This window comes from Aulostomus chinensis, chromosome 13, assembly GCF_037954235.1.
Source record: "Aulostomus chinensis isolate RoL2024-O1b breed Wild chromosome 13, RoL_Achi_v1.0, whole genome shotgun sequence".
NCBI lineage: Eukaryota > Metazoa > Chordata > Actinopteri > Syngnathiformes > Aulostomidae > Aulostomus > Aulostomus chinensis.
The window spans coordinates 20,692,786-20,718,963 of record NC_141332.1 but is presented as its reverse complement, the minus strand read 5'-3'; the positions used below and the strand labels follow the sequence as shown (position 1 = coordinate 20,718,963).

At 40.8% G+C, this 26,178-nt stretch overlaps 1 protein-coding gene across 2 annotated transcripts in view; it reads left to right on the top strand.

The window, feature by feature from the left end:
- LOC147251390 (ATP-binding cassette sub-family C member 5) overlaps nucleotides 1–23,938 on the top strand; it is a 28,016-nt gene extending 4,078 nt beyond the window's left edge. For both annotated transcript variants that reach the window (XM_086222043.1, XM_086222044.1), the window contains exons 3-29: nucleotides 1,094–1,249; nucleotides 5,440–5,587; nucleotides 7,024–7,257; nucleotides 7,579–7,752; nucleotides 8,398–8,545; nucleotides 9,787–9,935; nucleotides 10,200–10,307; nucleotides 11,376–11,729; nucleotides 11,830–11,901; nucleotides 12,062–12,186; nucleotides 12,275–12,347; nucleotides 12,437–12,640; nucleotides 12,821–12,946; nucleotides 13,254–13,365; nucleotides 13,464–13,648; nucleotides 14,042–14,188; nucleotides 15,655–15,784; nucleotides 16,327–16,480; nucleotides 18,286–18,414; nucleotides 18,664–18,850; nucleotides 19,829–19,918; nucleotides 20,289–20,481; nucleotides 20,585–20,744; nucleotides 20,857–20,935; nucleotides 21,644–21,757; nucleotides 22,100–22,264; nucleotides 22,770–23,938. In XM_086222043.1, the coding sequence (XP_086078169.1) occupies nucleotides 1,094–1,249; nucleotides 5,440–5,587; nucleotides 7,024–7,257; nucleotides 7,579–7,752; nucleotides 8,398–8,545; nucleotides 9,787–9,935; nucleotides 10,200–10,307; nucleotides 11,376–11,729; nucleotides 11,830–11,901; nucleotides 12,062–12,186; nucleotides 12,275–12,347; nucleotides 12,437–12,640; nucleotides 12,821–12,946; nucleotides 13,254–13,365; nucleotides 13,464–13,648; nucleotides 14,042–14,188; nucleotides 15,655–15,784; nucleotides 16,327–16,480; nucleotides 18,286–18,414; nucleotides 18,664–18,850; nucleotides 19,829–19,918; nucleotides 20,289–20,481; nucleotides 20,585–20,744; nucleotides 20,857–20,935; nucleotides 21,644–21,757; nucleotides 22,100–22,264; nucleotides 22,770–22,862 (4,009 nt within the window). In that variant the 3' untranslated portion in view covers nucleotides 22,863–23,938. The remainder of the gene's footprint in view (nucleotides 1–1,093; nucleotides 1,250–5,439; nucleotides 5,588–7,023; nucleotides 7,258–7,578; nucleotides 7,753–8,397; nucleotides 8,546–9,786; nucleotides 9,936–10,199; nucleotides 10,308–11,375; nucleotides 11,730–11,829; nucleotides 11,902–12,061; nucleotides 12,187–12,274; nucleotides 12,348–12,436; nucleotides 12,641–12,820; nucleotides 12,947–13,253; nucleotides 13,366–13,463; nucleotides 13,649–14,041; nucleotides 14,189–15,654; nucleotides 15,785–16,326; nucleotides 16,481–18,285; nucleotides 18,415–18,663; nucleotides 18,851–19,828; nucleotides 19,919–20,288; nucleotides 20,482–20,584; nucleotides 20,745–20,856; nucleotides 20,936–21,643; nucleotides 21,758–22,099; nucleotides 22,265–22,769) is intronic.
- Nucleotides 23,939–26,178: the final 2,240 nt, after the last annotated feature.

The window sequence follows — 26,178 nt, the reverse complement described above, 5'->3', positions numbered from 1 at the left end:
AGTACATTTACCTTCAGGTTCACTTGGATGTTTGACTACTCTGTGCAGTTTGACACTCGAGGGATGTTTTCAGGACAGTTTCCTACAGGCTTCCTTTAAATGTCAGATTAGAACTTGTTCATAAAATTTGGAACAGCTGCAACCAAGCTCAACTGAAATAAACCACATTATGTTGATTTAAAATGAGCCTCTGCTCCACTCTTTTGATTTTCAATCACTTGATTTGTGTGTTAGATGTGTCATTAGATTATTTAGCACAGCACATTTCAGTTAACATCATGAGTCATCCTCTGAATTTTGATCATTTGTCTGGCTGGTGAGACAGGCTCTGGTCTGTCTGCTACCCTCAATGCCATGCGTTCATTTCTTTCAGCGCCCATGTTGCACGAGTGTCTGGTGGCGTGATGGTTGTTCCTTATCAACAGTTGAGGGTTGTGTCTGGAACAAGGATGTATAAATGTTCAAACAGAAAACAAAGCTAGCGGCAATAGAAAGTCAAACTGCGATCGTGGAGTCAGCCGGAGTGCACTAATACCTGGAAAGGGATGTGAGGTATGCGTGGGACCCTCAGGCGTCGAATTTTTAAAGGTGCCTGAATGTCAATTATAAGTGTTTACTTTCCTCTACAGTCCAGGTGGTGACTCTTGAAGTCAGCCAGATGATAGCAAACAAAAAGACAGGCAGACAGTTTGGCTGCCATGTTTATACACACACACACTTAAAGAGACACATCGACGCAGGAGCTCACTTTTGTTGTGTTTGCCGCCTGTCTAATGACTGGACGGTCAGAGTTGTAGGGGGCCATGATAACAGATGGGATCTTATCCCCTAGCAACAGACAGCACCTTGTTTAAACACATGCTAACTGATAAACCAGTCCTTTTTGCTGCTCTCTTAGATTTCTGTGAAGAGCATGTAAATTACTGTCCAAACACTGCGGTCATGATTCACCTTTCGCCAACTCTGGCAAGCCAAGGCGGCGCTTTCTTCTCAGTGGCCTATATGGGTCCACTCTTCCAACATAGCACCTCTGTGTGTGCCTGCTCTTTTAGCCATCTCGCCCGTTCCCATGTCCTCTCCTCCTCTATTCCAGACACCAGCACCCAGTCGACAACGCTGGCCTTTTCTCCTTTATGACTCTGCACTGGCTGTCCCCGCTGGCACTGAAAGCCTACAAGACATCCAGCCTGTCTATAGATGATGTGTGGGGACTGTCTTGCCACGAAGCCTCCGAGATCAACTGCCAGAGGTGAGGTAACAGTGGAACTGCTGAGATCTGTCTGACGCCTTAACAAAACACTTTTTACTGCTGACACGTAGAAAACAGGAGTCAGGGTCGTACGTGAATGGGAGGTCAAAACACGTAGGAGCCATTTTTTTCCCTAATTGATCACTTTCTTACATGGGATGTAACCTTATTGACAAATAAAATGGATTGTTCAGCTGGACACAATTACTAGATTAACCTGTTATATATCTCTTGGGTGAAAAAATCTAGTGTCGGGCCCCCTATTGATCCCCTCTTACCACTTACTGTGAACCGTGTATGTACCCTTTGTGCATCCCCATTATATTCAGTACAAGACCATAAGTGGTAGCTTTATTGTCCCTGAACATCCAGGGTCAAAGAGATAAGGCTTGATGTCCCAGGTTTTCTCTGTGTCTGTTAAATAAGTGCCAAGTGAGCAAATTTGGAACAAAACTCTTGCAGACACCAGCAAAACACACTCCCTATTTAACTACTTTAACTTCACTTTCCAAATTATTTACAGTGCATTCCCAGAACGTCTTTGTACTGTTGTAAACAACAGCGTTAAAAAGTACGTAGTTTACTTTAGATCGAGATGTATCATGGGCAGTTCCTCCACTCTCATCCTGACATGGATGTGTTGCCATGGTTCCCGAGGGATCTTAATTAAAGACTGGACAAACTTGGCTGGACTTTCAAATAATTGAGTAAATAGTCCAGTGCAGATCAGTGATTCACAACACAACAAAACGAATGAATGGTGAGTGTTGCAGAGAAGATTGCAGCAGTGTGAGCTGGTTTGTTGTGCTGCTGGCCTCACCAGCTCCTCCAGGAAACAGGCCAGCAAAATGGGTAAACACTGTTTGTATTGCAGACGTCCACTCCTTTACATACAGTATATTGGCTCCCTCCCTTGTACAAAATTGGTATTCTGCACATGCTCTCAGAATATCAGTGTTATCGTCAATGTTCTGGTCATGTTTAGGGTAACAAGTTGTTTTTGTTCCCATAATGTTCAGCCTAAAAATATGATAATGTTCTCTAAAAACATTTTTTTTTTAAATGTCGCAGTAAATTAAAGCATTTTTTCTTAGTTAACATTTAACCTTATGCAAACTTTATTGGAAATGATTTAATATCTTTAAGTGTTGTGGGAACATTCCCTGTTATCTGGGCTGCAGGGGATCTTTGTCTTTTTAGCTCATCATCGTCACTGTTAAGTGTTCAGTGTCAATATCGTCCGCTTCCGTCTTTTCGCTTTGTTCCCTTCTTTCTTTGCCAGTGCATCGTTGCTACCTGTCTCTCTGCACTTTGATGTGAACGACCCAGTTTTAGAATGTTAATAATGAAGATGTCTGCGTTAAGTCTCGACAAGAATCATTAATATGAACCCTTCCCAGCATTTTTTTTTTTTAGTTTTTTTGTTTTGCGGAAGCTCAGAGAGGCAAAAACTAAAACTGCTTGTTTTAGACATGGAATGATCAGGGTGCTGCATAAATGACGAGTACAAGATATAGATATACCATCAAATTTAAGACTACCCTTTAACTTTTACCCTCAAATTGTGCAAATCTACTCTTGTGAAGTCCAAGAATAACAATATTTTGTTGAAATGAGCAGAACAGGTCCCCTTGAAAAAGTGTACGTGTACAATTATGATTTGCCGTGAAAAGACGTTTTTGGTTGTTGTTTTTTTTTATTCCCGGGAGAGCTTTTTGTGTCAAGACTGAGGTGAACGTGTTCTCTACACCTTGTTGCTTCATTCTTTTGCTTAAGGGTTGCTGAGATCGCTTTTTATTTTTTAAACAAATATTGAGTAACCTTGTTTGCTTTCTCAGCTGTACCTGAGAAGAAGATGAATGGGGGGGGGGGGTAAATCTAGTCAAACATATACAGTAACAGATCAGGTGCAAGGCCAACATGTGAGAATTCCCTTTCTGCCTGAGCCTTTGCTTGTTTGTACTCTTGGAACACAGTTTGGCAGAAGCATGGGATCAGGCTTTGCAGTTAGAATTAATCAATGAACATCCAGCCTTTCTTTACCAGTACAGAATGGTTGTGCTGTGCTAAGAATGTGCTGGGAGGCTGCTAAGAATAGCAGGGATTAGAGATTACAGTCAGAGTTAGTGCCTGGCCTGGGTGGTTATGTCATTAACTCCTCTACCTGTGAGAATCCGTGACTTTCATTAGCTGTCATTGACGGGAGCTCGGCGAGAGCAGAGCGTGAGGTAAACGTCCTGCCAAGTCCCAGCTTGTGAAATGCTCTAATTCTGTGATTGGACAACCTTACAGAGGTGGCAGGTTTTTAGTCTTTCTCAGAAAATAAAACATGGTTTCCTGTTACAGTACAGTATACAGTATAGTGGCTATTTAAGGGAATTCGCTCCTGTGTCTGGAGACGACTGTGAGGGTTTAAAAGGACCTGTTCAGCTCACGCGCTGTGGCTCGGGGCCTGGAGGTTTTGTGCTGCTTCCTCTGCTGTGGGTTTGTTAAAGAGCACTTGTAAGGGAAGCAGCAATGGAGCACAAAGCCATCACGTTGGCAGGGCTGGGCTATGGTGTGCACGAGTGCAGTAGCGTCAATGGAGAAGGGAGGGCCTTAGTTTATGTTTACATAGCAAGAACAGTTATGCAACCCAGATGCAAAGTAGAGATGATGGCGGCGGGGGGGGGGGGGCACCCTGGGAGAGTTGACACTTGATGGTGCTCAGTGAGGTGCGAATCTTGAATGCGATGTCCAAGCCAACGCACTCTCAAAACATCAGCTTTGCTTGCCAGTCTGGCTAAAAGTGAATCCTTCCTTCTTTGGATTTGTCAGTGCTGCTCTGGTACTTTTGCTTACGTTCAGACTGATACATAAAAATGTTTATTTTATTGTTGAGTTTTAAAAGTTTCTACATGTTGTTTTACAGGAGACGTGTTGGCATGTCACAACAGACATGAAATTGGAGAGTATTGCAAGTACACCTTTTCAAAGACAGATAGACTTTTAATTCTTATTCACAATCAGATATTTGAATTCGGAGAACATTCAAATATCTGAAATAAATAGAACCTGAATGAGATTAACCACGAAAATATCAGTGGCATTTGCATGTCAACGAGCATGCATGTAAACGCAATAAGTTATATACTCAGTTCAGCAATTTTATTGAGTTTATGTCTGTGTATTGAATGATAAGTTGATATAGAAATTACCAAGGTGGGCCTTGAGACACGAGGGTGAGCAAAGAGACGGGGGTGAGGAAGACTCCTGGTGTCACAGCGGGCGCCGTGACCAAGCTGTTCTTTTACGACATTGTTCAGTATTTTGCTGGTAACGTGATGTATTACTCTGCATCTCAAGCTGTGTAGCTATTAGGGTTGAGAGTCAACACCGTTTGACCTCAAGTAGTAATTATCAGTCTGCGTCAGACTCTAGGTTGAATGTTCTGTCTATCTTTGATATGTTTTTAATAAAGTCATTAGAGTGTAAATTACTTTCTGCTGCTGAGCCGCTGCTGCTGAGCCGCTGCTGCTGAGCCGCTGCTGCATTTTAGAGTCATTAGTAATGATGCATTTGGCTAAAAAGATATTTCACTCTCTTCAACAGGGCATTTTAAAGCTATAAAAGTATATTACTACGTCTTTAATATGTTTGGTAGTACCTTTCTCACTTTAATTATGTGATGCATCATTCATAAAGAATGTAAATTGTAGGTCACCTTAACATTATCATCACCCTAGCACTGCTGTAATTTGTCTTTTGTGGTTTTCAGTTGCCATGATTGCTTGTTAGCCTGTGTGTAAGCCCATTGTGCTTTTGGGCAGTCTGATAAATTGAAACCGCAACTCGACGCTTTATCTTAAGGAAAAATAACTGTAGAAAACTCCTCTATTCCTTTATGATCGCTTTGCCCTTCTAAATGTCGACTTACACACACAGTTAATTGGAGCTGTAACAGCACTTTGCATAGCGTTAATGTGGACAAGAACAGAAAAATGATCTTGACTAATTGTTGAATCTCATTCAAGTTAATTAGTTTCAGTTAAAAGAGAAAAGAAAATGTTCCTCGGGCCTTCTTTGGCAGAGCAAGGCGAGGACTTGAAAAGCCTTAATTTTGTCCAGAAGACCCAATTTTCATTTCACTGGGTCATCTGGGTGGAAATAGTAAAGAAAGATTATTTGTATTCTTTGTGCTTCTTGTTCAGGCTGGATTCATTGTGGCATGATGAGCTGAAAAGAAGAGGGCGCGAAGGGGCATCCCTGACAAGAGTCTTTTGGAGGTTCTGCCAAACCCGCATGCTGGTGGCCATCTTTTGCCTCCTCCTCACAATGGTGGCAGGCTTCATTGGACCCGTGAGTACCATCCAAATCCTCCTTTCCCTTTATATTCTGCTGATTCGGCTAATATGTCTTTCAGCATGGTTGCTGCTGCCGTGGAGTCCCAAGTCCGAGTGTATTTTCTGAAAATCACTTTATCCCATTTCACGCTGGTCTGGAAATTGAAATGAAAACATACCAGAAGATTACAAAGCCTTGGATAGTGAAACCGTATTAATACCATAGATTAGTTGGTTTTCACCCAGTCATGCTTTGGTCTTGAAATAGGCCCTTTTTGAAAAAAAAAAAAAAGTTTGCTGCCACACTTTTAGCTTTAAAATGTCCTTTAAATGTGTAAAATGCAACAGGGAGATTGTAATTGGAGATATTTATTTAAAAAAAGAAAAAAAAGCAATTCTTATCAAGAGTTTAGATAATCACCTTTACCTGGTGTGAACCTTGGGTTGACAGTCTGTGACATCTCGGGGTTGGTGCCGTTGTTCCCCGTGCCGTAAGCTGTTTATTTGGATGTCATGTTACGTGTACTCTGTGCGCTCGCTATTACCCGCAACTAATAGCATTAACTGGATTTAGTGCTTACACATTGACGCATTTGTCTCACATTCCTGCGTGATGTATTCACTGCACTTGCTGACAAGCAGGGTTGAGAAAATTCTCCCTGCAGTTTATCACTTGTGATCTTATTTTACATGCTTGACTTACAACAAATGCTATCTCAGTCAGGCCCTTAAATTGATAATGTGTCTACGAAGCCTTCCTTTTTATTTTTTTTCCCCCTTCAATTTCTCGTGAATCAAAATATTTTTTCTTTCATCTTTTTTATCTTGTCCCAGTCATTTCCTGCTGTGCTGATCTCAATCTGTACTATTTCCTAAATTGTACCCTTTTGTTGTCTCCTTGTTCTCCGCTCTCTCGTGTCTTTTATGTCTCTGTAAAAAAAAAAGATTTTAAATCTCTTGGGAATTTTTTTTTGTCCGTTTCTTTGACACTTCACACACCTTCTTTTATGCTCATTGGGCCTTAATCATGAAATGGTCTTGTGGATTTTGTTCTTATTCTTATTTTGTACATTTTTAAAGACATAAAAGCCACAAGCAGAAATAAGGAGTGTATGGAGAGACAGAAAACTGGTTGGGCTTATTTGAAGTCACCACATACATGAAACAAAATTTTCTCTGTGTTATAAAGAAAATGATGATTAGAAAGTAGTAGCACTTTTTTAACCCTCATTCCATTTGACTTGACATTGATTTTTTTATCTCTTGTTAATCATCTAAGCTCACAAAGATGAATATTTCTACAGCTAAATGACATAGCTGTCAGGAGCAGAAAGTCACAAAGAGCAGTCAGGCTTGGTTTCCTGTCTGTCAGACTTAATTGAGAGCTAAAACAAAGCAAACGTGTGAGAGAATACTTCATGAATGAGGCTCATTCTCTCTTCTTGTACCCAGGCTGTCCTGGTCCGTGCTCTGCTGGAATATTCCCAGAGCTCTGAAAGTTGCGTACCCTACGGGCTCTCTCTGGTGGCTGGGATCTTCCTCATGGAACTGATGCGCTCCTGGTCTCTGGCTCTCATGTGGGCCGTCAACTACCGCACTGCCGCGCGCCTCCGTGGGGCAGCTCTCACTTTTGCCTTCCAGAAGATCCTCCGCCTTCGCAGCACTAAAGAGATAAGCCTGGGCGAGGTAGGTGGTGTAACCCTGGAGAGGATTCATCTCCAAATTAAGTAAATTATCCTCTGCTGCAGGGCACCACAGGCAGATGATTGTGATGGATTTAATTTCTACCCTTGCAGCATTCCTGCTTAGGTTCCTACAAATCCCATAGATTTGAGGAAGGGGAGACTGTCTTAGCTTAACCTGTCTTAGCCTGATTGTACAACAAGTAAATTTGGGAGTGAGGACAACTGTTTGTAAAATTACATTTATAATATTAATGATTTCTAGCTTTAGGTCATTATATCTTTTCTCTGTTATTTCTAATGTATATGATGTGTTTGTACCTAGTTGATCAATATCTGCTCCAGTGATGGCCAGAGACTGTATGAGGCAGTGTCAATAAGCTGCCTGCTGGCAGGAGGTCCCTTGGTGGGAATACTGGGTCTGTCCTACACTGCATACTTCTTGGGTCCCACTGCCCTGATGGGATCAGCCATTTTCATCATCTTCTACCCCGTCATGGTACGATTTCAACAAGAACACCTGTAACAGTGAGACATAGGGCGCAAATGTTGTTCAGTCATGGTTTGGTGCAGCGCTGCAATATAGAGGATTGATTTCTTTATAAATTGGTGGTAAACCGTGCTTCCTTCTGTGGGTGTCTTCTGGTCTACAGCTGAACTCTCACTTATGTGATTTACAGTGCGTCAGGCAAAAGTTGACTCTAGTTAAATGTATCTCGGCCGCAGCGCCGCCCTGTTCAAATGAAGTGCTGGATTTGGTCTGAATCCAGTCTTAAGACTTAATCAGACACATCACAACTGTGAGATTACAATCTAATTTCTGGAATTTCTATATGTTTTTCTAAGAGTTAATGGCCTATTATTATCATTATAATTATTATTCAGGCGAGATCACATCCAACCCTTTCCCGAAACATCCTAAGTCTTTGGATATCAATCTCGTGTTCATAGTCACTGTTTTACAAATTACACTCAGTCTAATCTAGGCTGACAGTTGGAGAGTCTGGTTTTGACGTGTAAGGCATTTATCCCTGTGGGTCCACAGTAAGGCCTGCAGCACAGCTAATGTGATTGTGTCTGCTTTCATTTCCTCTCTGGGCACTTATTTCTCTTGTCATCATTTCCTGTTTTCCTGTCTGGGCAGATGCTCGCATCAAGACTGACAGCGTATTTTCGCAAGAAGTGTGTGGCAGTGACTGACCAGCGTGTGCGGCTCATGAATGAAATCTTGGGCTGCATAAAGTTCATCAAGATGTATTGCTGGGAAGATGCCTTCGCACAGAACATTCACAGTTAGTGACCCGCTGATCCCCTAGAAATGCAAACACGTGCTGTACTGTGTTTTATCGCGCTTTAAATCTCCCAGAATAAAGGGTCTCCTCATTTGAACACCTATCACCGAAATTACTAACTAAACGGCCATTTTATCACCTGAAAATTAACATAGCCTCTTAGTGGACTGGCAAGATAATCCTGATCCTAAATCCATTTTCATTAGCTTGTTCTGGGAAAGCCTCTCCCTGTGCCTTCCTTTATCAAAAGGGCCAGTTTGAATCCCTCGGCCTCAAGGTTAATTTGCAATGTGTTTTGGGCCTTATGATACCTTGAATGACTGTCAAGGCTGCTCTACTTATCCATGAATTAGTGATGACCTTTTCTCAGGAGGCTCTAGCTGTAGGTCGCAGATAAGGATCATTTTCCACTTTAAACCATACTTCAAATTAGCCTGGTGGGGCTTGTTTCACTGCTGTCCCGTGATTACCCATTATAACGATAATGAATTGGTATTCAACTTAATAGGCAGCGAGTCTGATGAGTTCATTACCATTGTTGAGTAGATGATCAAAGGGTTTTTGCTCAAGAGTTTTACTTGAAATATGTGACATTTTAAAGTGATACTTCAAAAAGTGTAACTTGCCTTTCAGGTGCAAACAAAAAGGAGTTTTGAGTTGCCAAAGATGTTTATCGATCCTGTAATATTTCTTTGTTGGTGGATTTTTATCTTTAAACCATTTAAATGGATGTTGTGTCTTGCTCTTTCTGCAACAAAGAAATAATGTTGCAAGTTTTCATGAGCCTCAGACACCTATTTGCGAGTATGTGAAAGAAAAATATACATTTTGGGTGAAGTGTTACTTTAAGGGGAATCCCATGGTAAATGTATGAGGGAGGGTGTTCTCATGTTTCATACACTGTCCTGCCAAGGCTGAATTTAAGACAGACACGTTTTTTTTTTTTTTTGCAACCAGTGAACTAAACAAATATTGTGCATTTGGGAGGAAATACAGAAGTGGATGAAAGGAAGCAGGGTTTGGCTGTGAGACAGGGACAGTTATCTAGGTTTAACATATTTTGAAGCCCCTTTCACCCCATATATAGGTAGGGGACCCTTGTCCACCCCATGTACCTATTTCTGTCCTCTCTCTGTAGACTGGTATGGACTCTTATGGTGTTGTTGATTGAATGTTCATTGAACTCTGTGAATCATTCCACCCTTTTTCCCCTGTCTCTTGTTTCTTCTCTCTCTCAACAGAGGTGAGGTCAGAAGAGAGGGGGATACTGGAAAAAGCTGGGGTCATTCAGAGCCTCACAGTGGGTGTGGCTCCTATCGTCGTGGTGATCGCTAGTGTGTGCACGTTCACCCTGCACATGTCTCTGGGCTATGACCTTACTGCAGCTGAGGTATTTCTCAGTCATTACTTCCAATATAAACTGCAACTTTGTACATTTGCCAAATACGTTTACATTTCCATTTAAGATAGTTTAAAGATGATATTAAACATTTATTCCTAGCTGTGATAAACATTACAAGCTTTTATGCATTTCAGGTAGTATTTACATTCCTAGTGTATTTGACCAGAGGAGGAAATTACAATAACTTTAACAGGTATTGCTTCAGGAAAAAAAAAATCCATTGAATAACTGTCTCAATTTCCACACACTCAGGCATTCACTGTGGTTGCTGTTTTCAACTCCATGACTTTTGCGCTGAAAGTCACACCACTGGCTGTGAGGTCTCTCTCAGAGGGTGCTGTGGCAGTCAAAAGATTTCAGGTGGGAAATGCAGAGAAATCAACCTGTCAGCAACCTTTTTCACAGAGCAGCCCAGATTGCTTTAACTGTTTATTGGCAAACAAGTGCCAAAATAGTTAAAGCATTTAACAACTTACTATCTAGATCAGGGATGGGTGGGATAAACAGTATACAAAGGTAGAAATTCACCCTAAGGTATGGAATTTGACTAAACTGTGCAGACCAGAAGAGCTCACACAGGTCTGAAGGACAGTGGCTTAGCTACACAAATTTCAGGCAGCAACGCACTAAACTAGAAGATATGTGGTTGAAGCACAGTAAACATTTGTGGCGGCCCATCACAATATCAGCATTGAACACTGTCATTACTTCACAGTGCATGTGATTCGCTCAGTCAGGCTCTCTTTCTCTTGCAAAAATTAAATGTGGACACAGTTTTATTTGTCCGTTGCACAAACCATAACAAGTATGACAGGCAGGCTCAAGTCCACGATTCAGCATTGATTTAGAAGTGTGTTATGAAAAGTTCCTGTCCCCCTGTATTTAACTTTAATTTTCAGTGTGATGATATGCTGCCAGGTTTTATTGTATTTAAAGGTACAAACAATGAGGCCATGTAAGTGCAGATGCTGCTAAGAGGAATTAGTTTGGACATTGTAGAAGCAACCAGTCCTGCAAAAAAACAAAAAAACAAAAAACCACACCACATACTGACATTTCAACATACTGCTTTCCAAACACATGGAAAAAGTCGCATATTAGTGAGAGACGTCTTCACAGAGCCAGCGAGGGTTAAGTCAGCAAACGTTCTGTGCCAAGGATGCAACAAAAGGCTCCAGACATTCGGTATTTTTAACCAAATGTTCTCAAGTAAATGAGTTTGACTGGATCGTACAATATTGTTACTAGTAGGATGTGGCCATAACCACTAGGCTGCCTAATGCAGTACTCTCAGCAGTGCCAATACCTCATGACATAGTGTGACCTTAAATTACTCATCCACTTTGATTTTCAAATTATTTATAGGATGACGGTAAAAACAACCCCAACTTTGAGAACTTTGTCAACCTGTCTTGTCCGTCTTCACAGAGGCTTTTCATGATGGATGACAGAGAGGCTGTTTTGACCAAAATGGAGGATCCTTGCAATGCAGTGGAATTTCAGGATGCTACACTGGCGTGGGAAAAGGCGCGGCCTCCGGCGGCAAAACCTAACCCGCCTCCCAAAAAGAAAAGCGGAGGTATGAAGCGGCTGCTGCGCCGGGAGAAGCTTAGTCTGTACATCACCACGGAGGACAGCAAAGGGAACAAGGATGGCCCCAATGCTCAAAGTCTCCTCACTAATATGGAACAGGAGAGTCCACAAAGCACCATCTCCTCCACGCAAAGTATAAGACCTCCACTGCACAAGACCCTGCACCGCATTGACCTACGAATTAAAAGGGTATGGTATCACATAAAGAATTAAGGACATTTTTATTTAAAGAGGTAATTAAGTCCTTTGTTCTAGTTTTAATCTCTGCTCTTTGTTTGTCATTTCGAAGGGTGCACTGGTTGGGATCTGTGGAGGTGTTGGTAGTGGAAAGAGCTCTCTTCTATCTGCTCTACTGGGACAGGTGAGAACTGAATATTTTGTGACTAATGACATAAATTCAAGCCACAGGGATTGCTGTAGTCTTTTTGTAGGTTTTATTCATTCATAATGCTGCAAGAATCTGAATTTTGAAAATGAATGATTCAAGGGTTTTCTCTGTTGCCAACTCTCTTATGTCACAGATGACCCTTTTAGAAGGCAACGTAGCTGCCAGCGGGGGTTTTGCTTTTGTGTCACAACAAGCCTGGATCCTTAATGACTCACTGAAGGAGAACATCCTGTTTGGAAATGAGTATGAACAAGACAAGTATGTTGAATTACTATGATGTTATTATGAATCATAGCATTAAAAACTGAGATTGATCTCTAATTTGACTTATTCATCTCTTCATCAGATATTATGCTGTCCTGGAAGCCTGCTGTCTCCTCCCAGATCTTGCAGAGCTTCCATATGGAGACATGACAGAGGTATCAGTCTAATCTTCTTTTAGCATAATATTCAGTTTCTGCAGTTATGTTTGGAGAAGATTAAAATTCCACACACCTCTGCTTTCCAGATTGGGGAGAGAGGTGCAAATCTGAGTGGGGGACAGCGTCAAAGAGTGAGCCTGGCTCGTGCGCTCTACAGCGAGAGGCCCATCCTTCTACTGGATGACCCTCTCAGTGCTGTCGATGCTTGTGTGGGTTCCCTTGTGTTTAATAAAGCAATACGAGGCGTTGCCAATGGCAAGACAGTGCTCTTTGTAACCCACCAGCTGCAGGTGAGATAATGCAAAATTTATTTAAACTTAGGGAGTTTGAAAATGTGGTATACATTTTGTTCCGTTGTCTAGTGACCAGGGAAAAAGTTGTTATGAGAGCATCCATTATTATGTTTATAGTTTATAGTGTCTGTATCATTAAACTTTTGATCTTTGGACAGTTGTCTTTTTATTTTCCAGTATCTGTCAGATTGCGATGACATTATTCTAATGAAGGACGGACAGATTGCCGAGCATGGCACTCATGCTCAGCTTATGGCTAAAGAGCGCGACTATGCCACCCTATTCACCAGCATGCAACAGGAGGTAAGACCGGGAGCACTAAAGGCACCAGAGCAGCTCTTTTTGAATAAGGCACCTTTGCCCCCACTCCAACACAACAGTTTATTTTCACAAGCCCAGACAGACAGACGCGCTTGCCGTGAATTGTTAAGGCATACAAAGACTTCCATTATTTATGTGCATTAACTGGTAAGCTGCTGAAGACCCGAACACAGAAATCTGTTTCAAAGACTTGCAGGTTGTTCTATTACAGCTGCTGTAATATGTGATGATGGTGGTGGCATGTCGAAGGGTTCTTTCAAAATGCGCTCTTATCCCCTGGTTCCTTTAGAATCTGGTTAAAGAGAATTTCAAAAACAAACAACAGAGGGCATGTGCAGAAAAGGTTGACAGCACGATGGATGTTGCCAAGGTGAAACCTAACATGGAGAGCAAAAAAGGAGGTGAGAGACCTCTTCAGTTGTTCTGCTCTGCATATGGAATGAATCCTTATTTTGCAAGATGTTTTGCAAGTAACATTTTTGCTTAAACTTTTACTTAGAACAATTGATGAAAGCTGAAGAGAAAGGTTCTGGTGCAGTCGCCTGGTCTGTGTATGCTGCCTACATCAAAGCTGCTGGAGGTTCCATAGTCTTCATCATCAACATCTTCTTTTTCCTCACCACCACCGGCAGCATAGCCTTCAGTAACTGGTGGTTGAGCTACTGGATTAGGCAGGGCAGTGGGGTGAGTCTAACACACACACACACACACACACAAAAGTCTCTTTAGTGTGTGTTTTTGGCACCCAACAGAAAAATAGCGCCAATGTTCCAGTGCGTTGTGGCAGCCAATTGGGCATTAATCTGAATTTAAAAAAGTAACTGCATCAGGGTAAACTTAATTAAGAGCAAGCATGAGTAGCGAGGAAACAGATGTGCTGCAAAGCAGGCAGTGGCTGCTATTCAGAAATGTGCTTGGAATAGAAAACATCATGAACAGACTGATATTCATGTAACTTTTTGTATGCCAAGTTGTGCTTTTCACAATTAATTTGAAAAAAAATTAACTTTATTGGACATAAAAGGGATTTTTTTTTTACTCACACGCCATGTAATTTGTTGCTTCATCTGCCCCCAGAACACATCATTAATCAAGGTGAATGAAACAATGGGGAGCAACAGCATGAGGCTCAATCCTCACATTCAGTACTACTCAACTGTTTACATCATGTCCATGGGAGCAGCGTTATTTCTGAAGACAATGAGAGGGTTGGTGTTTATTAAGGTGAGATGTTGGCGTCTGGCCTCATTATTCATTTTTGGTTTTTCCACTTGTTACCTGAGAAGTTTGAACGAGCAGACCAAGTTTTGGGGAAATCGTCTCTTTGTCCATCCTCCCCAGAGCCTGACAAGAAGATAAATGCACTTGTGTTCCTTCAAAGTGCAAACAGCCTTTGAAAGGAACATAGAAAGTTGATATATTTAGTCTTGCTCCTCCCTAATCATCTATATTGTCATTTGTTCAGGTTGTCATGGTTCCAGTGCTGTAATTGAAAATGCCTCAGGGCCAAAACCATTTATATGTTTACTGCCACTGCATTGCTGAATAGTTGCTTGTGTGTGTTAATTAGGCATGAGTAATAAAACAATAGCAATGTGTACTGGCAATAGACACTTCATCAATCGAAATATGGAACTTTTTTTTAAATCAATAGTTTCGCAAGTAGTGTAAAAATATTGTTCATTTTCACAAACAACCATATTTGTTTTCCATAAGTCTGTGACATATATATGTGTGTGTGTGTGTGTGTACATATATATATATACGTGTGTGTATATATATATATACATGTACATATACTGTATGTATATATATATATATATATATATATATATATATATATATATATATATATATATATATATATAGATTGTTATTCATATTGACTGAAATGAAACACCCTGTCGTAACTGATTTTATGCTAAATCTCCAAGGCCTCGTGCTTATTCATATGTATTGGTGTGTGTGTGGGGTCTGGCTGTGTGTGTGCAAGAGAGACAAAAAATAAGACAGACTGAATGAAGTGGTTTGTGTATGTGTGTTTGTGTGTGCGTGTATGTGTGTGTGCGTGTGTGTGTGTGTGTGTGTGTGTGTGAGTGTGCGTGTGTGTGTGCGTGCGCGTGTATGTGTGTGTCTGTGCCCCTTTGGGTGTGTGTCCTCTTTTTCAAGCTAACCCATCCTGACATTGCATTGCAGAGGTTAGGTCCCCATGTTAATGTGTGCCACTTGAAATTGCTAATTTTTCAAAGATGGTTAATCTTTTTTTACCCTGGCTGTGATGAGATCTTTGGGAGTGTTGAATATTCCATTAATAGAATTAATTTGTTCTCTGCTGCCACATGTAATTTCTGTCCAATTGGTGAAATGTCTCTTGCCCATTAGGTCATGACCTTTATGTCAGCCTTTCAGAAACTCATTATAAATGAAGATTTGACAGCCTGCCATGTGCACATGAAAAAAAAACACTATCACAGTCAAAGTACCAGTGTACATGTGGAAAAGCAAGCAAAATATGTGCGCCGTTTGTCATTCCATCCATTGTGTCTTCTTCTGTCTGAGCATACTTAGAGACAATTTCCCTCAAACTGTTTGTTTATTCAGGGTGTGATTGTTTCCGTATGTTTCTTCAAGTTGTTTGTTTACACGTGTCAGGTCTCATGTTCAAACACGAGTGTCGTTTGTGTTGTCAGTGCACAGTGAAGGCTGCCTCGGCACTCCATGACAAGCTGTTCCGCCGACTCCTCTGCAGCCCCATGCACTTTTTTGACACAACACCTCTGGGTCGTATCCTGACCCGCTTCTCCAGAGACATGGATGAGGGTGAGGCTTGATTTATCTTGACTCTGAACCTTTACCTTCAGAGAGCTCTCAGTCAATGAAGTCACGCTGGTTGACAAGGTGCGATGCCAATACGGAGTGTGAGTTGACACGCAGTGTTTTCCCTAGTGAGTGGCTCTCTGTTATCCACTTCACTGATATCCCTGCTTGACATGTTGATTTGTGGCTTGCGTTTTTTTGACTGTTAATTTTGTTTCCGAGCACAATATGTTTGTGGCTCCATTGTGGGTTTTTTTTTCTTTCATCCACATTATCACATCGTTCTCTTTTTTTTTTTAAATAACACTCAAAAATATTAAAGCGATACTGTACATCACCCAAAAGGCTCTATGACATCTTGAGGATTTAAGAATTTAGAAAACGCCAGTCAAGTAATTGTAACTGGATGATAATTTGTATTAACAATGCAAATTTACACAAAATGTCTGTTAACAAAAACTCAAATGCATCATCAAGCATAAGCCAAGTCTTTTTTATCTAGTCATACAAACACGTCTTATGCAGTTCATGTTGTCTTTTTAAAGTGGATGTCCGCCTCACCATGCAAGCTGAAATGCTGCTGCAGAACCTAACCCTGGTGCTGTTTTGCCTGGGAATGGTTGGTACCGTCTTTCCCTGGTTCCTCATCTCCATCCTGCCCCTTGGAGCCTTCCTTTGTGTTGTCAACCGTGTCTCCAGGTAAGACTCATCACTTCTGCTGAACTTTGAATTGGAAAGTATTGAATAATGCAGTTATAATGCACAGTTCTCTCCCTCTGCTGTTTGATCTTCTAAAATAGATGTTTTCTGTATTGATTGACATGAAATAGAAAATACAGTGTAAGTGTAAAGTAGAAACTTTGCAGTGCACAGCCACAATTAACTGCAAGTTATGCTATTCATAAGTTTGTAGTACTGATAAATGATGTAGTTGTTCAGAGCTTGTTCTGCGGTAAAGCCCTGTGGGTCATCTGATGATCACTCTGATTAGTCGTCATTATTTACAGCTTTGAAGAAATTGTGTAACATAGAGGACAAAAATCCTCCAGGCTGACTGGTATCATGAGAAATAAGCCCATCTTGGGTTTTCCTCTGGCAGAAAAATCAGCATGACTCTGTTGTTCTGCTGAAGTCATTTTGATGATGTGTGAAAAGAGTCCAAATGTAAGCTATGTTAGAAATAATGAAGAACTTTGGATTTATTTAAGTGCAATAAAATCAAGAGGAAGACAACTTTTACAAAACACTGATGCATTACTACAATGCTGATTAAAGTGCTACAATACTTTATCTCACACCGTCACAAAGTCCCAGGATATGTATGAATGTTACATCAAACCAGGTCTCCCATTGAAATCACCCACTTGTTACACAGTCTTTATTGAATTCTGAAATGAAACGGCCCTCGGCATAAACATGTTTGTCTGGATCACAGCCTTGAAGTGAGGAAGTGTCATGTTCTTTCCCTCTCTCTTCGCAGCTTTTATGAGAAAACCAAATGATTCATGGAAGACTTGTAATTCTCATGCGCCATCCATCCATTCTGTCTTCTAAAAGTAGAATGACACCCCACCTTTGTCAATAAACCTCTCTTGCTCACACTCGCTCGTGGACAGGGAGCCTGCTACGTCCCTCTGGCTGCCAAGTGTATTGCCGTCCCTGTGTGATGATGCTCATAATATTACGCATGCATAAGACGGCGTGAAATGACCGAACCTGTCGGGAAAACAGGTGTTTTGTTGTGCTCCCTCTTTGTCCACCTCTCTACCACAGAAATGCATCGTGACAGCCGTGGCATTTTCCAGGCTCTCGTTTCTCAGATGTTTGAGTATTTAGGTATAGCATCTGCATCAGTTTATCAAAAGTGCAGTATTGGTTCTTAAACCAGACTCATCATCATCCTCACAAACGTAGGTGTTTGACATTTCACGCAATATTTTGAAATCCTGTTCCTTTTGTAAATACTGTGGCTCAGAGTAGGAGTAAAGTATTCTTTATTATTCTCCAAATGAACATACATTTTAGTCCTCACAATTAAAACAGTCACCACCCAGGGCTTTTTTGCACTCAAAGCTCCATGATTATTCAGATTCAAGTCACACCTTCCAATTCATTTGATCAGAATGGATGCAGAGCTTATTGTTGGCAGCATGATGCTTTTCAGTTGTTTGTGGTGAAGAAGACCCCATCACTCTTGTCTGTACAAAACTCTTATTTCACTTCAACACCTCTGCTAAGTTCGATAGTGGATGAGAGTTGTTCTCCTCAACTTCTGAAGTTAGTTGTATGGAAAATAATTGAAATCAATGTTAGAAACCGCTACAGCTCCAAATCATAATACATCTTCTGACTAACCTCCGTTAAAAGTCTTCAATTACTTGTTTTACTGTTAATGTGGTCTCTATTGGATGATGTCAAATGTAAAACGTACTTTTTCTCCATTCCAGAAAATGTTGTTGTTTCACTGCATGCAATGACAGTAAATATTCTCTCATGTTTTCTAGGGTTTTCATTCGTGAGCTGAAGCGCATTGAAAACATCAGCCAATCACCGTTCACCTCTCATATCACCAGCAGTCTTCAGGGACTCTCCACCATCCATGCCTATGGAAGAAAGCAAGACTTCCTCCAAAGGTGAGTGTAATAATGTCTGTCAGAGTTTGGCTCTATATTTCCTGTGTCCTCAAGTTGCCCAGGGGCATCCTGAAAGTTTTATCTCTCCTTATAGTTTTCCATTTTACCCCTAGGTTAGTAAATAAGCCAAATGAAGAAGCACCTCAAATAGACCTAACCTCATACCAAGAGATTTTCTCTCCGCAAGCATGGCCAGATAAAGTTCTTCATCAGTTTGCTCAAGCTGAATGAGTTTATCGCTCCTTGCAGATATCAGGAATTGCTGGACTCCAACCAGGCCTCCAACTACCTCTTCAGTTGCGCTATGCGTTGGCTGGCTGTCCGCCTGGACCTCATCAGCATCTCTCTTATCACTGCTGTAGGACTCATGATTGTCTTCATGCACAAACAGATACCTCCAGCCTACGCAGGACTGGCCCTGTCCTATGCAGTTCAGGTTTGTAAACAACCATGTATCTCATATGCTGTTTTCTCCTTCCAGTCAGAGCAGGATTTCTGCATATTTTATCTTTCTTCGGTTAGTGCAGCATGTAGAGGCATAACATGGGGCAGACAGTCATGCAATTGAATTAATTTGGTTCCAAATAAGAAACTTGCATGCTGATCAAATATCTACCACTATTTCAGCATCAGTCCTTTCCAAAGTTTCCCAACCTCTCCGGTTCAACATTTGAGATGGCGTCTTTGTGTAAATAGCACTTCTTTTTTTGTTTCTTACGTTTTCACAACATTTGCTTCAACACACCCACTTGCTCACTGTGATATAACAACATGCTTTATTCACACATACATTGGCTAAGTAGAGCATAACTCTATACTAGGGAGCTGCAAGGGTAAAGACGCTTTAATGTCTGGCCCAACCGATTCAGATGCAGGGTTGTCACATACGGCTCCTCTGGGTACTGTCGAGATAAATTCAGGTTTGTGATGCATTTGTGAAAGGGGCTGTACGCACACAATGTGGCAAGACAAAGCCTCGTCACAGCTACCATAAAGCTGGTCTTAAATTTTACTGCAGACTTAAACTTAAACATGTTATATTCATTTAAAGGGGTTTTCTTATTGTCTTGGAGCAAAAAAAACAATACTTGCCTTTTAAAACTTGCCTGGATATAAGCCTTAGCCTTTCTTCTATTACGAGAAAAATGCAAATTTATATGTATGTGTGTAGTGCCACATCCATGCTGGGTAAACCAGGGAATGCTCAACTGTTAGTTTTGCTTGCTGCTTTTGTGCACGTCAAGAACAACATAGAGAATGAACTAAAATCGATCGGCTTGTTAGTAAATGAGCCACATCAGCATATCTGTCCAGATTAGGCCATAAATCTCTAGATATTTTACCGCTCATTCATTGAATGGAAGCACCACAACATTGGCATTAACCTTCCACCTCTGTTTTCTCTCACCTGCAGCTAACTGGCTTGTTTCAGTTTACGGTGAGGCTGCTCACAGAGGCCGAGGCTCGGTTTACATCCGTGGAGAGGATTAATCATTACATAAAGGTAGGAGCATTGGTTAGTCGAGTGAGGAAGTCCTGGGAGGTATGTGGTTACATCCACTGAGACACTTGACACTATCTAATAAGGAGACACCATTAGATGCTGTCCAGTGTGAGGTGATCGAGCGCTTGCTCATCCAGACGTGTGAGCTTTTTTTGTGTGTGATTTTTATGTCGGGAAGACAGCGGGAGGCAGATAGAATTCGACACAACAGCCATCCAACCACAAAGATGCGAATATCATCTAAACTTTCTGTCCAAAGTGCTGAAAAAAAGCTCACAGAGAGAAAATCTCTGCAAATCAGTTCAAGAGCATGAACCTTCACAGAGATTTAGAGATTAATACCAGATACCATCGCTGTTCCTCATCTTAGTGTCTGGAGAGTGAAGCACCCCGACAGAGTCCTGAGGGATCCGCTCCTGCCCCCTCCTGGCCTCAGCAGGGAAAGATCACCTTTCAGGATGTGAAGATGTGTTATCGTGATGACCTGCCACTTGTGCTGAAGAGTCTGTCCTTCACTGTCCAGCCTGAAGAGACCATCGGCATTGTGGGACGCACAGGATCAGGTTTGAGTGACCCTTTCTGTGTTCCCCAGCCAGCAGCATTTATTCTGAGCCAGGCTCCCAACAAATTGAGACATTTTGTTCACGCACTATCTTTTCTCCGCAGGGAAGTCCTCTCTGGGTGTCGCTCTGTTCAGACTTGTTGAGCTGGCTGGAGGCTCGATCATTGTTGATGGAATCAATATAGCCCAGATAGGTCTGGATGACCTGCGGAGCAAGCTAGCTATCATTCCTCAAGAACCTGTGCTCTTCATTGGCACTGTCAGGTAATATGCTGATAGATATTCGAAAGAACAGAACAATAACTCATGCATTGCTTCAAATCGTCATAATATTGAATCCAGTTAAAACTGTGTTGTTGTTTTTTTCCCCCATTAGGACCAATTTAGACCCATGGGATCAATACTCTGATTCTCAGATCTGGGAAGCTCTTGAGAAGACACATATCAAAGAGATGGTAAGATGATTAAACATCCCCCAGATAATGAATTAATAATAGTGCTGTGAACATCAGCATCTTTAATTCATGTACAAAATTTAACACCTTATTTTACTTGAACAGTAAGGAAATGAATCCTATGAGTTTGACCTCTTCTTTCGTTTTCAAGCATGGACGTTCATTGAAAGCAGTGTCAGCACATTATACAGGGGGTTATCACAGTGTTTCTCCCAGACAGCAGAGTTGATGACACGTTAGCAAATTGCCATAAAAAAAGAGTCCTATTTCAAATACAGTCCTGCAAACAGGGGAGCTGATGGTTCAGCAAGGCTCTCATGGGCGAGCAGTCGTCGTTCATCCAGGACGCACCCACACATGCTAGAATTCAACTCTCCAAATGACGAAGCAGATCAAGTGCAACAAACGGCAATGCCAAGCACTCCCCGAGACGGTTTCACTCAGGAAATTAAGAGACTCATCTAAGCTGAGATGTTTTTAATAAAGTTTAAAAAAATCCTCTTTTCATGCATTTCTTTACTCTAATACCACACATGTATTTGTTTCTCTCCCCAAATTCACATGTAAAATTCTAGCATTGCAAAACTGTTATCGACCATGACATATACAGGATATTATCATGATTAACTTGATTAAACGTTTTAATTATTTATACACCTAATTGAGTAGAACGAGCTTGTAACTCTGCATAAATGTTGCCTTCCTCAGGTGAACCAGCTGCCTCATTCCCTCCACTCTGAGGTTACAGAGAATGGGGAGAACTTCTCAGTGGGAGAACGACAGCTACTCTGCGTGGCCAGAGCTCTTCTGCGTAACAGCAAGGTGCTGATTCTATAATGCAGCTATTTTACATTTACATGGGGAACATGATTTGGGATGGAGATCATAGTTGCTCAAGTTTGTAAAGCTACAACACAGCCTGTTCTCTTCGTATACACGTCAGTGTGCACTTCTGGCATGAGATAACACTGCCACCTAGTGGCTAGTATCACAAGTGCAGCTCATTAACCTTATGAAAAATCTTGGATTTCAGTATCTATGTGCTGTATATGTGTGAGGTTTTTCCTTATCATGCATTGATAATTATTTTTCTTGTCTTTTTGATGTTTTTTCTGACATCGTAGAGATTCTTGCTGGAACATTTGATGCATTATTTTTTTTCAGATTCTCATACTGGATGAGGCAACGGCAGCCATCGATACTGAGACCGACCGTCTAATTCAGGAGACCATTCGCTGTGAATTTGGGAGCTGCACCACCCTCATCATCGCCCATCGTCTCAACACTGTGATGAACTGCAGCAGGGTCATGGTGCTGGACCATGGCCAGGTGTGTATTAGTGCAACATGACACAATTCTGCCTGTGGTTGAAACTTATTACCAAGATGAAACACACCTGATTTATTTTAGGAATTTCTGCTTTGACATGATGGATTGGATGAGACGGCGCACACTTTACACCAAGCAGTCATTTGAGACTTGTACTGAACACGGGTCCCAATGAGCTTCACTCGTTAACTCTGCTAATAGAGTTCCCATCTCTGTTTAAGCCTTATCAGTAGGGAGAGTTTTGAAGCATGTGTGATAGATTGCAATAAAATAGATAGTTGTAATCTAAAAGGGGTCGTATTGAGTTATTTTACAGTTTAATATTTTTATCTTTTTTAGTGATGCATCAAGGTGCGTCGAGTCAGAACAGTCTGTTGAAAAATACTACTCACTTACCAAAGTGTAAGATGCTTCTGGAGGGCAATTTTTTTCTCTGCACAAGTTTATTGAATGATTAAGTTGAACCTGACTTCTTATCTTTGTTGTCTCCTTTTAACTCTCACAGATTTTGGAGTTTGACAGTCCCTCTGCCTTGCTGTCAAATGAAAACTCAAGATTTAGAGCCATGATAGATGCAACAGAAAACACGATCAGTTAAAACTCACTGGAGCTGAACGGTGGACATGAGCAGTGACGCCACAGCGCATTCAGTGGAAGACCTCAATTGCACAAAAATACAATCAACCCAATCCTGCCTCTGTGTGAACATAATGTACTAAGAAATGCAGAAACAATGTCTGTGCAACAATGTTTATTTCCAAACCAAAGACCCAGAGACCACATATCTGAGGGAACCATCGAATTTCACTATGCAATCCAGACGTCATAGCCTCATGCTCTTTGCCACAGTGTCATAAAAGCTATTTCCTGGAGGCCAAATAATTAACTGCAAGTAAAATAGAGCAATAGCTCTGACAATGGCACTTTATGCTTCATGTGGACGCATGGGAACACACGCGGTGCTTCCTTTTCCTCTGTTTCCAGAAGGACAGCAAATCATTCAGTTCTTGTGTATTTTCTGGAAACAAGACTCCACAATGTAGGAGCTTGTCATTAAGGAAATCCTGGTATAAGCCAGATGAAAAATCAACATGTATACAGTATGTGATAATAATATTCATGTGATTGATTGCAAGAATGTACGGTCATGATTATTTGATAGAGTATAAAAAAAAACACCTAGTAACCATCCCATAAAGGTACTGTCTGAAAATGTTTCATTTTTCTATGTTTGTTGTTTAATTACAGTCATTTCAGTGAATTTCTGCAGATGCCTTAGAGCTGTTATACAATGGCATTAGTTGTGTGAGCGTGCTATTACAGACTGCGTGCTTGCACTGTTTTTTAAAAAAATGAGCTCATGTATCCTTTAAATCTCGATGCTGGAGGTTAGAGTCAGCACGTATTTACTGTTATTGTTTTTTACCATCAAGGTAATAGTGACCAAAATATGCGATAGTGCTGTTATGACATGTTCCATTGTGTTTATTTGCAACAAAGCTGAAGCTGATGAACATCAAAATGTGTCCTCACTAAGCAGAGGATTGTAAACTTCTGCCTTATAATCAAGCCTGCGCTGAACAATCATGAAGAGTGCAATATGTCAATTGCATTGATGCATTTTAAAGTTTGCCTTTGTATTCTGACATTGTAATGTTGCAACATTTTTGTAAATGGTTGATTTTGTGAATTTTTATTCAATAAAAGTATTTTATTTTAGATTTAGTTGGTGTATTTGATCATTTCATAGAAACGGTTATAAGACATTCAGCTATTCCATTGTACTGGGGGGAAATGGATCAGGTTGTTGGAAAGAAGAATATTTAAGCCAGTATTCCAGCATGAAAGCTCTGTAGATGTCCATATGATAATAATAATAATAGCAATAATAATACATTTTATTTAAGGCGCCTTTCAGGACACTCAAGGTCACCGTACAAGGTTAAAAACAGGGCAAACAGTGCAAAACAGTGCAAAGCAAACAAGCAAAATTAAAAAAGCAACAATCATTTTGCAGCAGAGCAAACTACACAGATTCATAGGCCTGTCTGAAGAGGTGGGTTTTGAGGTGTGATTTAAAAGAGTCTATGGATTCTATGATAGTAAAATATCCTCATTTACATTTGCTATATTGAGAATAATTAACTTGTTCACATTCACGTCGTTCATTCGCGTGTATTTTTTGTTTCAGTTTGCTTTGTATGGCATTATTTAAACAAACTGGCATGAACAGGGGGTTAAAATCCTGAAAATTTATATTCAGCTGTGATGAGAATATAAGACACTTGAAAGATTCAATCAATAAAAGTAGAAAATGATATTCATGTATAATGTCTGATTCAAAATTTTTGAAAACACTGGGTCTCTTCATGTGGAAAATACAACTATTCACTTGTTTCAGAAACATTGGTGGTTGTTTTTTTTTCACAGACGAATTATTGCTCTAAATTATTGTAACCACCTTGTCTGGTGTCTCGTTCCTGGACATCAGCAATTTCTGATAACCAGTTTGGGAGTTAGCTCACACACACACACACACACACACACACACACACACACACACACACACACACACACACACACACACACACACACACACACTTGTAATTATATCTTTGTGAGGACTTTCTTGATGTTCCCTAGCCCCTCACCCTAAACCTAACCATCTCAACTGACTGCCTGACCCTAACCTTGACCCTTGACCTTCAAACGGCCCTTTGAAGATGTAAGGACCGGCTTAAATGTCCTCAATTTCCAAAATTGTCCTCACTCTGTTGGTTAAATACATATGCTTGTCCTCAATATGTAGCAAGTGCAAGAAAACACACACACGCCCACACACACACACACACACACACACACACACACACACACACACACACACACACACACACCTGCTTGACAGCTGTGCTACTGTCATGATGTACTGCATGCAAACCAGTTTTCTGTTCGCAAACAAAGTACTGCACAGTCCTTCCGATTGTAATCAAGTCAACTTTGGTTATAACCAGCGACTCAAGGGTGAACTGACAAAGGTTGATGGTCAAAGGTCAAGTTCACTACCCGAAACACATTTTTGGCCATAAATAATGAATTCACCTACTAATTATGACCAAATGTCACACAGATGTCTAACAGCATGGAATGATGAAGTTGTGACATTTTATATCTAAAAGGTCAAGAGTCCTCCTCAGTGTGGCATCATAATGTTCCGCATAAACGCTTCTCTGAACATTATCCCGATGTCTCCGAAGCATCTTGAGGAAATAATGATGAGTTTCATTTTGCCTCTTGACACATTTTAAAGTCAGCACTGTGTAGAACAGTGTATGTGTCAGGGCAAACATGGGTGTAAACCAGAGCGTTAGTGATCGGTGGAGGCAAACCAGAGGTGGGGACAGTAACTCTGGTTCTGTCTATTTGTCTGTCATTAAAATGTAAACTATATGTTCGCTCATCCTCCCAGATCAGAAGCTCCACAGGAAAGACCTGTTATACATAAACTGACACTGCTGAAAGCTATAACTCCTATATAAAGAAACGTAAAATAACATTTATCTTTCTGTTATTTATTCCTTACCTCTGTACCGCAATGTGATAAAATGTTTGCAATGAACAACCTACCAACCTACACCATGTTCAAATGTTATAAATGGGTGAATAAATATCTGTTGCAAAGCAAAAATATACATTTGTAACCTCACTGTCACATACATGGTGAGCAATCTTATTTTGAACCAGATTATGAAAAAAAGTGTTTTTTTTTTTAATCCCCCAGCATACATTTGTTTGAAACCTCGAACATAATTTGTGCTTCATTAAAATATGGACACTCTCAATCATTTCTACAAATACAAGTCATCTATACATTCACAAGCTAAAATAATATTTGTTATAATGATTAAAGCTTTACA